The 11,536-nt window shown below is 55.3% G+C and overlaps 1 protein-coding gene across 2 annotated transcripts; it reads left to right on the plus strand.

The window, feature by feature from the left end:
- The first annotated feature begins 919 nt into the window (after positions 1-919).
- On the plus strand, positions 920-10,000 carry PGAM5 (PGAM family member 5, mitochondrial serine/threonine protein phosphatase). Of its 2 annotated transcripts, none has more exons than XM_023196799.3 (6): positions 920-1,805; positions 5,541-5,719; positions 7,618-7,743; positions 7,889-7,977; positions 8,167-8,297; positions 9,355-10,000. In XM_023196799.3, exons 1-6 carry the CDS (start codon positions 1,615-1,617, stop codon positions 9,503-9,505), a joined length of 867 nt encoding a protein of 288 aa, XP_023052567.1. In that variant the 5' UTR covers positions 920-1,614; the 3' UTR covers positions 9,506-10,000. The 2 variants fall into 2 exon arrangements, with proteins under 2 accessions (XP_023052567.1, XP_023052566.1); XM_023196798.3 differs by having other exon boundaries at positions 1,490-1,805; positions 8,164-8,297.
- Positions 10,001-11,536: the final 1,536 nt, after the last annotated feature.

An 11,536-nucleotide genomic window follows, 5' to 3' on the forward strand; every position in this document is an offset into this window, starting at 1 on the left:
AGGCTGGAGTGCAGTGGTCTGATCTTGGCTCACTGCAAGCTCCGCCTCTCGGGTTCGCCATTCTCCTGCCTCAGCCTCCCGGTAGCTGGGACTACAGGCGCCCGCCACCACGCCTGGCTAATTTTTTTCTATTTTTAGTAGAGACGGGGTTTCACCGTTAGCCAGGATGGTCTCGATCTCCTGACCTCGTGATCCACCCGCCTCGGCCTCCCAAAGTGCGGAGATTACAGGCGTGAGCCACCCCGCCTGGCCCTGTCGTTTTTTCTTATGGACTCAACTATGTCCTTGTGGATTTTCCATTTTGTTTTTTATTTTTTAGCTGGAGTGCAGTGGTGCGATCTCAGCTCACTGCAGCCTTTGCCTCTCCAGTTCCAGAGATTCTCCTGCCTCAGCCTCCTGGGTAGTTGGGATTACAGGCGTGTACCACCACGCCTGGCTAATTTTTGTATTTTTAGTAGAGACGGGGTTTCACCATGTTGGCCAGGCTGGTTTCAAATTCCTGACCTCGGGTGATCCACCCACCTCGGCTTCCCAAAGTGCTGGAATTACAGACATGAACCACTGAACCTGGCCAATTTTTTTTTTTTTCAGACAGAGTCTCGCTCTGTCATCCAGACTGGAGTGCAGAGGCACCATCCTGGCTCACTGCAACCTCTGCCTCCCGGGTTCAAGCGATTATCCTACCTCAGGCTCCTGAGTAGCGGGGAATACAGGCGCACACCACCATGCCAGGCTAATTTTTTTGTATTTTCAGTAGTGAGGGAGTTTAACCATGTTGGTCAGGCTGGTCTCGAACTCCTGACCTCAGGTGATCCACCCACCTTGGCCTCCCAAAGTGCTGGGATTACAGGCGTGAGCCACTGCGCCTGGCCCAATTTTCCTTTTTTTAATATTATTTAATTTTTTTGAGACAGGGCAAGCGTTCAGCAATGGGTAAGCGGTGGGGTCGTTCCACACCGGCGTCCAGCAATGGGTAAGCGGTGGCGTCGGTCGACACAGGGAGCGCTCGTCCCCCTGGAAGGAAACCTAGGCTCTAACGCGGTCCCTCTGAGGACCCTGCTAAGCGAAACGCGCCGGCCACAGAGGGACTGTCCCGCAGGAGAGGCCGGGACCAGAAGTAACAGCCTGGCCGAACCTGAACGCACTGCACGCCGCTTGAACCGCACACGCAGGAACGGCGCCGACGGAAAAATTTATTTCCGGTTCTGCCACCAAAAACATATCATTTAAACAAATCCGCCGCGGTTTCCCAGCTCCCGTGACCCAGGGCCCCAAGTTCTCCTCCGCGTCTCCGCCCCTCACCCAGCCTCGGGCCTGGGCAGGCGCTTCCGGTGCGGAACCTTCTGGAAAGCACCGCGCCGCCCTCCCAGCGTTCCCACAGCCCCGCGCGCACCTGCGCGAACCGGAGTTCGCGAGCACCAGTGACGGGACGGAAGAGTTACGGGGCGGGCGGCTCCGCGAAAGCACCCCTTAGCTGAAGGTTGCCCCGCCGCGCCCCAGGAGGCGGGACTTCCGCCCCCGCCTCCCGGAAGCGGCTGCCCGGGGAAGTGTGTCCCTCGCGGAGCGCCGTCCGGGCCTTGGGCACCTGCGCGGGCCGGCGCGGGAGCGGGCGGCATGGCGTTCCGGCAGGCGCTGCAGCTGGCGGCCTGCGGGCTGGCCGGGGGCTCGGCCGCCGTGCTCTTCTCGGCCGTGGCTGTAGGGAAGCCGCGCGCGGGCGGGGACGCGGAGCCACGCCCAGCCGAGCCGCCGGCCTGGGCGGGGGGCGCGCGGCCGGGCCCCGGCGTCTGGGACCCCAACTGGGACAGGTGCGCGTGGGGCTGGTCGGGGCTGGGGTCGGGATGAGGGTCAGGGCCGGTGTTGCCGTTGGGATCGGGATCGGGACCGGGACCAGGACCAGGGTCGGGATCGGGACCAGGTTCAAGGTTGCGATCGAGTCGGGATCTGGGGTCGCCGTCCGCTTCCCCCGGCGAAGGAACCGCCTTCCGGGGCCGCTCTGCGCTGTGGGTTCTGGGGGCGGCGCGCCCTTCCCGCCGGCTTCTGTGGGCCGAGCTCCGCCTCCTCGTTGCCCTTCTCTCCGCCCCTGCGAGTCCGCCGTGGGTGCCGTCGCCGGAGCGCGGGCCGGGGCGAGGCTGGGGTGGAAGCCGGGCCTCCTCCAGGGGCGTTTGCAGGAGCGCACCCGCGAGCCGCGTGCGGTTAATGAGCGTTTGAAATATGGCCCGTGTGATTCCTGAAGGGAATGCTTAGTTTACGTCAATTTAAACTTAAGCAGGGCCGGGTGCGGTAGCTCACGCCTGTAATCCGGGCGTTTGGGCGGCCGAGGCCGGAGGATCGCTTGAGCCCAGGAAGTTGAAACCGGCCTGGGCAACATAGGGAGACCCCCATCTCTACAAAAAATACAAAATAAGTTAGCCGAGCGAGGTGGCGCGCGCCTGTGGTCCCAGCTACTGGGGAGGCTGAGGCAGGAGGATCCCTTGAGTCCAGGGGTCCCAGGCTGCAGTGTGAGCCAAGATCCCGCCACTTCACTCCAGCCTGAGCAACAGAGCCTGTCTCAAAGGAAAAAAAAAATAGTGCAGGTTTTTAACATTGGTTATGTGTTGAAATAGTATTTTTAGCATATTGAATTAAAAGTATGATCGAAATTCACCTGTTTCTTTTTAATGTTGCTGTTAGAAAATGTATAATTTTCACATGTTGCTGGCATTGTTTCTGTCGGCCAGGACTGCTCTCCAGGCAAGGGTGGTTTGCTCAGTCCTAACTGCTCCTTATACTCAGTACTCTGAGAAGGGGCACAGAATTATATATACTACTGTGATTGTGTTAAGTACTTTATATTAGTTTTTTTCTTTTGTTAACCTTATTTCCTCTATTATTAGCATCATACACTAAGCGTGGTGTATATATCAAAATTAATGAGCCGTAACCCATACATTATTACTAAGGTTCATGCTTCACTGAGATTTCCTCAGCTTTTACCTGCTGTTCTGTTCTAGGATCCCACACGACAAGCAGTCTTCATGCCTCCTCAGGCACGTTTTGGCGGTGACAATTTCTCAGACTTGTTTCCATGATCATCACTGAGGCGTCCTGGTCAGGGGTTTTATAGAAGGTTCCTCAATTGAGATTTGTCTGAAGGTTTTCTCATGATTAGATGGGAGTTATATTCTTTTTCTTTCTTTTCTTCTTTTTTGTTTGAGATGGATTTTCGCTCTTGTTGCCCCGGCTAGAGTGCAATGGCGCAATCTCGGCTCATTGCAAGCTCCGTCTTCCGAGTTCAAGCGATTCTCCTGCCTCAGCCTCCCGAGTAGCTGGGATTACAGGCATGCACCACCACGCCAGCTAATTTTGTGTTTTTAGTAGAGACGGGGTTTCTCCATGTCGGTCAGGCTGGTCTTGAACTCCCGACCTCAGGTGATCCACCCACCTCGGCCTCTCAAAGTGCTGGGATTACAGGCATGAGCCACCATGCCCAGCCCATTAAATTCTTTTTTAAAAATCAGTAAAATATTCTGAATTTCTTAGGCCTTTTTAAGGAAAGAGATTAATCTAAGGTTAAAGAACTTGAAGTAGGTTGGGTGCAGTGGCTCACACCTGTAATCCCAGCACTTTGAGAGGTTGAGGCGGGCGGATCACTTGAGGTCAGGAGTTCGAGACCAGCCTGGCCAACATGGTGAAAGTCTGTCTTTACTAAAAATACAAAAAAAAGAACCAGGCATGGTGGCACACACCTGTAGTCCCAGTTACTCAGGAGGCTGAGGCAGGAGAATCACTTGAACCCAGGAGGTGGAGGCTGCAGTGAGCCCAGATTGTGCCACTGCACTCCAGCCTGGGCGACAGAGTGAGACTCTGTCTCAAAAAAAAAAAAAAAAATTGAAGTAGAACCGGGAACTGAGCCCAGCCTTTCTCTTTTAAGCAGGTGTTCTGTATTTGCTTGCCATGTCTGGGGAGAAGTGAATTGGGCCTTGTGGGCTGGGAAAGGCTCATACAGACAGAAGGCATGAGCAACTGCAGGAAGGTGCTAGAAGACAGCGTGTTTCCTCCTGAGTCTCATGTGTCCAGGCTGTAAAGTTCCAGAGCCTCATCTGGTGAAATCTCCAGCTTCTTCCTGGAGGTCTCATGCAGTGCATGGCTTCCTGTCTCTGTGCCTATAGCTCCCAAATATTTTCTCTGGCTCACCCTGACTCCCCCATACCTGCCAATCTGAGTCTTGGCCTGGTTTATGACAGGCCCCCAGGTCAGTGCAGCCTGAACAGAGCCCTTGAGTCACAACCGTGCCCTTCCACAACTTCCTTTTCTGCCACTGTCTCTGAGTAAATACCAGCAGGTTCCACTTTTGCTATTCCCAGCTCTGCCCTGTTGAACTTTTTTTGTTGCTGTTCAGATAGGGTCTCGCTCTGTTGCCCAGGCTGGAGCACAGTGCACTGCAGTGGCAAGATCATGGCTCCCTCCCAGGCTCAAGTGATCCTCCCACCTCAGCCTCCTGAGCAGCTGGGACTACAGCTGCGGACCACCTTGCCCAGCTAACTTTTTAATTTAATATTTTTGTAGAGACGGGGCCCCCCTATGTTGCCCAGGCTGGTCTTGAACTCCTGGGCTTCAGTGATCTGCCCACCCTGACCTCCCAAAATGCTGGGATCTGCTCTTTTTCAGATTCCAGCAGCTCTGGAACAGGACTTCATAATGGGAATGGGTTTCTTTCTCGCTGTCCTATCCCATGTGGCTGCTGAGTGTTTATTTTCTGAGGTAGAGTCTCGCTGTGTCGCCCAGGCTGGAATGCAGTGGTGCAATCTCAGCTCTTTGCACCCTCCGCCTCCCGGGTTCAAGTGATTCTCCTGCCTCAGCGTCCCAAATGGCTGGGATTTCAGGTCTGTGCCACCAAGCCCGGCTGATTTTTTCCATTTTTGGTAGAGATGGGATTTCGCCATGTTGGCCAGGCTAGTCTCGAACTCCTGACCTCAGTTGATCTGCCCGCCTCAGCCTCCCAAATGCTGGGATTACAGGTGTGAGCCACTGCACCTGGTCCTGAGGGTCTAAAATGTGCTTAGTATGACTGAGGACATGATGTTTTAATTTTTTTTAATTTTGCTTAAATTTTTAATTGAAACATCCTTATAGCTGGTGGCTGCTATTGGGCATTGCAGTTCTAGGCTCTGCTGAAGCATCATGGTCAGGGAGGCTGTCCTGGTCCCGCGGACACTTTCCACCTGCCCACGCATAGCCGCTGTCCTCCTTCCTAGCCTGGCGTTTTCCGTACCCACAGGTGCATTCTGGGTGGTCTGTCTCCTGTCTCTCCTTATTAGATGCACAGGGCTTTGCTTGTCTGTTTTGCTTTCCAGCACGTAACGCAGAACAGGCCTGGAACTAGCTTTGTGGGAGGGAGAGTAGCGGTATGCTCAGAGAGGCCTCCCCAGGCTGTGCCGAGGTCCTTGTCTTCTCTCCATGCTCTTCCCAAATAGTCTGACAAGCTGGAAAGAACATCTTGTCAGAAAAGCTCAAACTTGGGAACAGAGGTCACAAGGACCTATCTTGTATTTCAACATCAGGCGAGAACCGCTGTCTCTGATCAACCTGCGGAAGAGGAATGTGGAATCTGGGGAAGAAGAGCTGGCGTCCAAGCTGGACCACTACAAAGCCAAGGCCACACGGCACATCTTCCTCATCAGGCACTCCCAGTACCATGTGGATGGCTCCCTGGAGAAGGACCGCACTCTGACCCCGCTGGGTATGTGGCGAGTCAGACCCTCTGCGACCCCCTGGGTGTGTGACGGGGTCAGACCCTCCGGGGACGCCCTTGGGGAAGTGGCCGGGTGCATATCCTCTGCTGGTGCCTTGGTTACGTGACTGGATGCAGCTCCTCCGCAGACCCCCTCAGTCAGCTTTCTTGAAAGTGTTTGGGGCACTGGGTCTCCTAGGGCCCATGTCTGAGGCCATCACCCCTGAATCACACATTGACATTACCAGTAACCGTCTGCTGAACTTGGGAAGAAGACAAGCTTTTAAAAATGTCTTTACCTTGGCCAGGCGTGGTGGCTCACACCTGTAATCCCAACACTTTGGGAGGCCAAGGCAGGCGGATCACCCGAGGTCAGGAGTTCGAGACCAGCCTGGCCAACACGGTGAAACCTCGTCTCCTCTAAACATACAAAAATTAGCCAGGTGTGGTGGCAGGCAGCCGTAATCCCAGCTACTCAGGAGGCTGAGGCAGAATTGCTTGACCCTGGGAGGTGGAGGTTCCAGTGAGCCAAGATTGCACCACTGCACTCTAGCCTAGGTGACAGAGCAAGACTCCATCTCAAAAAAAAAAAAAAAAGTCCTTATCTTTTAGCAAATGTTGGACCTATCTTGTTTGCATGAGACCAAATTCGGTGCATATCCTAGCAGGAGTTTTGTGCCTGCTCAATGCCTTGGAAAGCCGCATAGCTTCTGCCCTCAGCTGCTCACCTGGACCTGCTGCCAAAGACCCTTCTCTTCTGCACTCACAGGCCTGCTGCCTGGTGTCTGCTTTTTTTTTTTTTTTTCTTCTTCTTCTTCTTCTTCAGAGACAGAGCCCTGCTTTGTTGCCCAGGCTGGAGTGCAGATGTGATCATGGCCCACTGCATGGGTTCAAGCGATTCTCCTGCCTCAGCCTCCCAAGTAGCTGGGATTACAGGTGCCCGCCACCACAGGCGGCCTTTTTTTTTTTTTTTTTTTTTTTTGTATTTTTAGTAGAGACAGGGTTTCACCATATTGGCCAGGCTGGTCTCAAACTCCTGACCTCATGATCCGACCGCCTTGGCCTCCCAAAGTGCTGGGATGACAGGTGTGAGCCACCGCGCTCAGCCTGGCATCTGTCTCTCAATGCCCTGTTGAACAGGCAGGACTGAGCGACACGATCCCGCCTGTCCCCACTGGCAGACGCTGCATAGACAGCGCCCAGGAGGGTCCTTCCACCCTGTCCTTGTGTTCCTGTGCAGGTGGGTCTGCAGGAGAGATGCCTAGAGAAGGAAATGTGGGGTAGGCTAAGGTAGAGTTTACACTTTGAAAAGTTCTTTAAATGGGATAGTGTCTGTTCATGTACATATTAAAAGTTCAGATGGTAAAAATGTGCAGGGCTGTCCTCCACAGATGCTCCCTCAGCCCCCAGAACTGTTCGGCTGCTTGTATACAAAGTGGAGTGACAGACGCAGCTGTGGCTGCATCCAGTGGACTCGGCCTTCCCGAGGGCCTTTTCACCTGGATGCGAAAGCTCACAAGAGAAAAGGTGTCTGCACTGGTGTCCCGCCCCCGGGTAGCAGCTCGGGGTGTTCAGGTCCTGCTGTGTTGGCCTCCGTCATGGCGTGTGCCTGGTGGACCCTGAGGCTCAGGCTTTGGGCATAGTTAAGTGAGGGTGACGAGGGGACTCAGAAACCACCAGCCACTGTCCGTTTTCCTGCCATTGATGGAACCGGATGCTTTTTTTTTTTCCTGTATGGGGGTGAAGACAGTTGAGTGCCAGCCCCTCAGGCCCAAGCCTAGGGAGGGCAGGAGCCATGGGATGCACTTGCTGCCTGATGCGGGCTCGTGCTTGTGGGTGGAGGAGGGCGCGTTTGTGGGCGGAGGAGGGGGTGCGGGTGCGGCACTGAGGTGTGTGTCACCCTCCAGGTCGGGAGCAGGCTGAACTCACGGGGCTCCGCCTCGCAAGCTTGGGGTTGAAGTTTAATAAAATCGTCCACTCCTCTATGACCCGCGCCATAGAGACCACTGATATCATCAGCCGGCACCTGCCAGGTAAGTGCTGGGCACGGGGCCTCCATGCTTGTAGCAGTGGACAGCTCGTGGCAGGGCCCCGGCCTGAGCTCCTGGCCACTGGGAGGTCACACCATCTCCGCCGGCAGGGCCGCCGCACCCAGGGCTTCACTGTGCTTCTCCCCAGGCGTCTGCAAAGTCAGCACAGACCTGCTGCGGGAAGGCGCCCCCATCGAGCCAGACCCGCCTGTGTCTCACTGGAAGCCAGAAGCTGTGGTAAAAACCTCCCCAGGGAGCAGCTGTGTCGCCCCTGCCTCCCTGGGCAAAGCGGCCCTGCGGGGCTCACCGTCCACCCCGTGTCCAGCCGTCCCACGGGCTTCCCCGGGCAGCGAGGGGGTCCGTCCTCCTGATGCCCGCCTTGCCCGTGACTTCCACACTGACGGTTCCTCACTCTGCCCCCAGCAGTATTACGAAGACGGAGCCCGGATCGAGGCCGCCTTCCGGAACTACATCCACCGCGCAGATGCCAGGCAGGAGGAGGACAGTTACGAGATCTTCATTTGTCACGCCAACGTCATCCGCTACATCGTGTGCAGGTAGGCAGCCACCGTGCTGGTTGTGGCCAAAATAATTTCACACCTAGGGAAAAGCACTGTGCTGTTCCGGCCGGCGCCGCAGGGCAGCCCTGAGGCGGCTTGGGAAGCAGCCTGAGGGTGGCCGTGCCACCTGCGTGGGTGGCTCAGAGGCGGTGATGGCAACACCAGGCTTTTCCGCAAATGCGAATTGTGCCTGAGAAGTGCATGAAGATGCCACGGCGGATAGATCTCATCTCCGTTCTTCGCGTTCCCAGAAAGGGACCTGTTCCACTAACCGGCTGCTCCCTGTGGTTTTTTTTATACGGGAAAAGCAGAAATTAAATTGTGTTTACTCGTAAGAAGTCAGCGTTTTTCTGATTTGTGCAAATCTTGAGTTGGGGTTGGGCCCCTGTCCTGAAGAGGGCAGGTCCTCAAGTGTGATGGCTCGATTCATGTGGATCCCAGCCAGATCTTCCCCGAGAAGCCCCGATTGAAGATAGGAGCAGCTCGGCTTATGTGTACCCAGCCCTGAGGCTGCTCTGAGACTTCTTACTGAGGGACTCAGCCCCCGTTTGTAAAACAGAGCCCCCCGGCCCAGCCTCTTTTAAGCTCCCTGGCTCTAGTCCAGCCTGTTTTAAGGACAGACCCCCCCGCCCCAGCCCGGCCCGTTTTAAGAACATAGTCCCCTGGCTCTGGCCCAGCCCGATTGATTGAGACGGAGTCTCGCTGTGTCGCCCAGGCTGGAGTGCAGTGGCGTGATCTTGGCTCGCTGCAAGCTCCGCCTCCCGGGTTCCCGCCATTCTCCTTCTTCCTCAGCCTCCCGAGTAGCTGGGACTACAGGCGCCCGCCACCACGGACGGCCAATGTTTTGTATTTTTAGTAGAGACGGGGTTTCACTGTGTTGGCCAGGATGGTCTCGATCTCCTGACCTCGTGATCCGCCCACCTCGGCCTCCCAAAGTGCTGGGGTTACAGGCGTGAGCCACCGCGCCCGGCCTAGCCCAGCCCAGCCTGTTTTAAGGACAGAGCCCCCGGCTCTAACGTGCTCTCTCTCTCTCTTTCTCCCCCTCTCTCCCCAGAGCGCTGCAGTTCCCTCCCGAAGGCTGGCTCCGGCTGTCCCTTAACAACGGCAGCATCACCCACCTGGTGATCCGACCCAATGGCCGAGTTGCGCTCAGGACCCTCGGGGACACGGGGTTCATGCCTCCCGACAAGATCACCCGGTCGTGAGGGCACCGCAGGGCTCCGGCCTCTCCTTCCCTCTGTCCTCCCTGCACAGGCCGCACGCACTTACGTTTTGTTCCCGAGGAGACAGGTGGAAAAGTAGAAACTACGATGCTGCATCTGGGGAGTGACTTGTGGCCAGGCTGCGAAGGGGAGAGTTGGGATCAGACAGCCTGATTTCTCTGCAGGGTTTCATACCTGACCAGGAACCCCCAGGATGGCATGGGGTTTAAGGCGAAGACCTCATGCAGAAGTCAGGCCTGTTGTGGGGACCTGAACGAGGCCTGACCCAGACCACCACGTTCGCAGCCGCAGCTGACCTGTACCAAGGGTCCATGCTCCGTTGGCAAAGCCAGTCAGGCACGAGGGTGACTGAGGCACATGGATGAGGAGGGCACCCAGGTTCTGTTCACAACTCACTTCACCTCATACATCCTTTTAACTTCTTAAAACCCTCTTGTCATTTAAATATTTGTCGATTAAAGATTTTCTGGATGGGCACAGTGGCTCACACCTGTATTCCCAGCTACTCAGGAGGCCAAGGTGGGAGGATCTCTTGAGCCCAGGAGTTTTAAGACCAGCCTGGACAAGGCAACATAGCGAGACCCTGTCTCTACTAAAAATACAAAAGTTAGCTGGGCGTGGTGGTGGGCATCTATAGTCCCAGCTACTTGGAAGGCTGAGGTGGGTGGATCACTTGGGCCCAGGAGTTGGAAGCTGCGGTGAGCTGTGATTTGTGTCACTACCCTCTAGCCTGGGCAACCAAGGGAGACTTAAAGCAATTTTTTTTTTTTTTTTTGAAATGCAGTTTCACTCTTGTTGCCCAAGCTGGAGTGCAGTGGCGGGATCCTGGCTCACTGCAACCTCTGGCCTCCTGGGTTCAAGTGATTCTCCTGTCTCAGCCTCCCAAGTAGCTGGGATTACAGGCGCCCACTACCACACCTGGCTAATTTTTGTATTTTTAGTAGAGACAGGGTTTCACCACGTTGGCCAGGCTGGTCTCGAACTCCTGACCTTGTGATCTGCCTGCCTTGGCCTCCCAAAGTGCTGGGATTACAGGCGTGAGCTACCGCACCCGGCCGGGGATTAAAATATTTAAACATGTTGTGTGTACCCAGATATTGTGTTAATTTAGGAAAAACTACAATTTCTATGAAGTGGTTGTGACTATTTTCTGTAGTCGATACAATTGGGATATCTGATCTATTTCTCTGTCTACTTTGGAAATGATTGCATAATAAAATTTTACTGTTTTTCTTAAAAGGACTAGTGACTGTGTTAAAAACAGGAAACTTCGGCTGGGCACGGTGGTTCAAACCTGTAATCCCAGCACTTTGGGAGGCCAAGGTGGGCAGACCACGAGGTCGGAAATTCAAGACCAGCCTGACCAACATGGTGAAACCCCGTCTCTACTAAAAATACAAAAATTAGCTGGGCGTGGCGGGCGCCTGTAATCCCAGCTACTCGGGAGGCTGAGGCAGGAGAATCGCTTGAACCCAGGAGGCAGAACTTGCAGGGAGCCGAGATCATGCCACTGCACTCCAGCCTGGGCAACAGAGCGAGACACCATCTAAAAAGAAAAAAAAAAGGAAACTTGTGCAGTGTGAGAAACGATGGTGCCACCAGAACCCTTTGCACAGGGTCCTGTCTCCCCATGGTTGACACCTCTGCCTGTGTCGCACCAGCTGCCTGCTCAGAGGACTTCCGCCAGCGGCCTGGGCCCTCTCCGAATCCCTGACCAGGACGGCAAGACTGACCAATGGCTGTGGAGACAACAGCCACAGCAACCAAACGCCATTGTCTAGAAACAGTTTGATAAGCCAGGGCTGCGCCAACTTCAAAAACAAATACCAGGCACGCTCACGCTTGACCTCAGACAGGAGCAAGGCTCTCGAGGAAGGAGTCCGGGATGCTCTAAGTCAGCTGCACAGGGCGCCCACGCCACGGTCCCAGGCGGGGCCTTTCGGGGCGGGGCGGGGTGGCGCTGCAGGGCTAAGCCTTTGTTTTGCTTGGGGCCCCGGCTCCTCTGTAAAGTGG

Source organism: Piliocolobus tephrosceles, chromosome 10 (genome assembly GCF_002776525.5).
Source record: "Piliocolobus tephrosceles isolate RC106 chromosome 10, ASM277652v3, whole genome shotgun sequence".
Classification (NCBI taxonomy): domain Eukaryota; kingdom Metazoa; phylum Chordata; class Mammalia; order Primates; family Cercopithecidae; genus Piliocolobus; species Piliocolobus tephrosceles.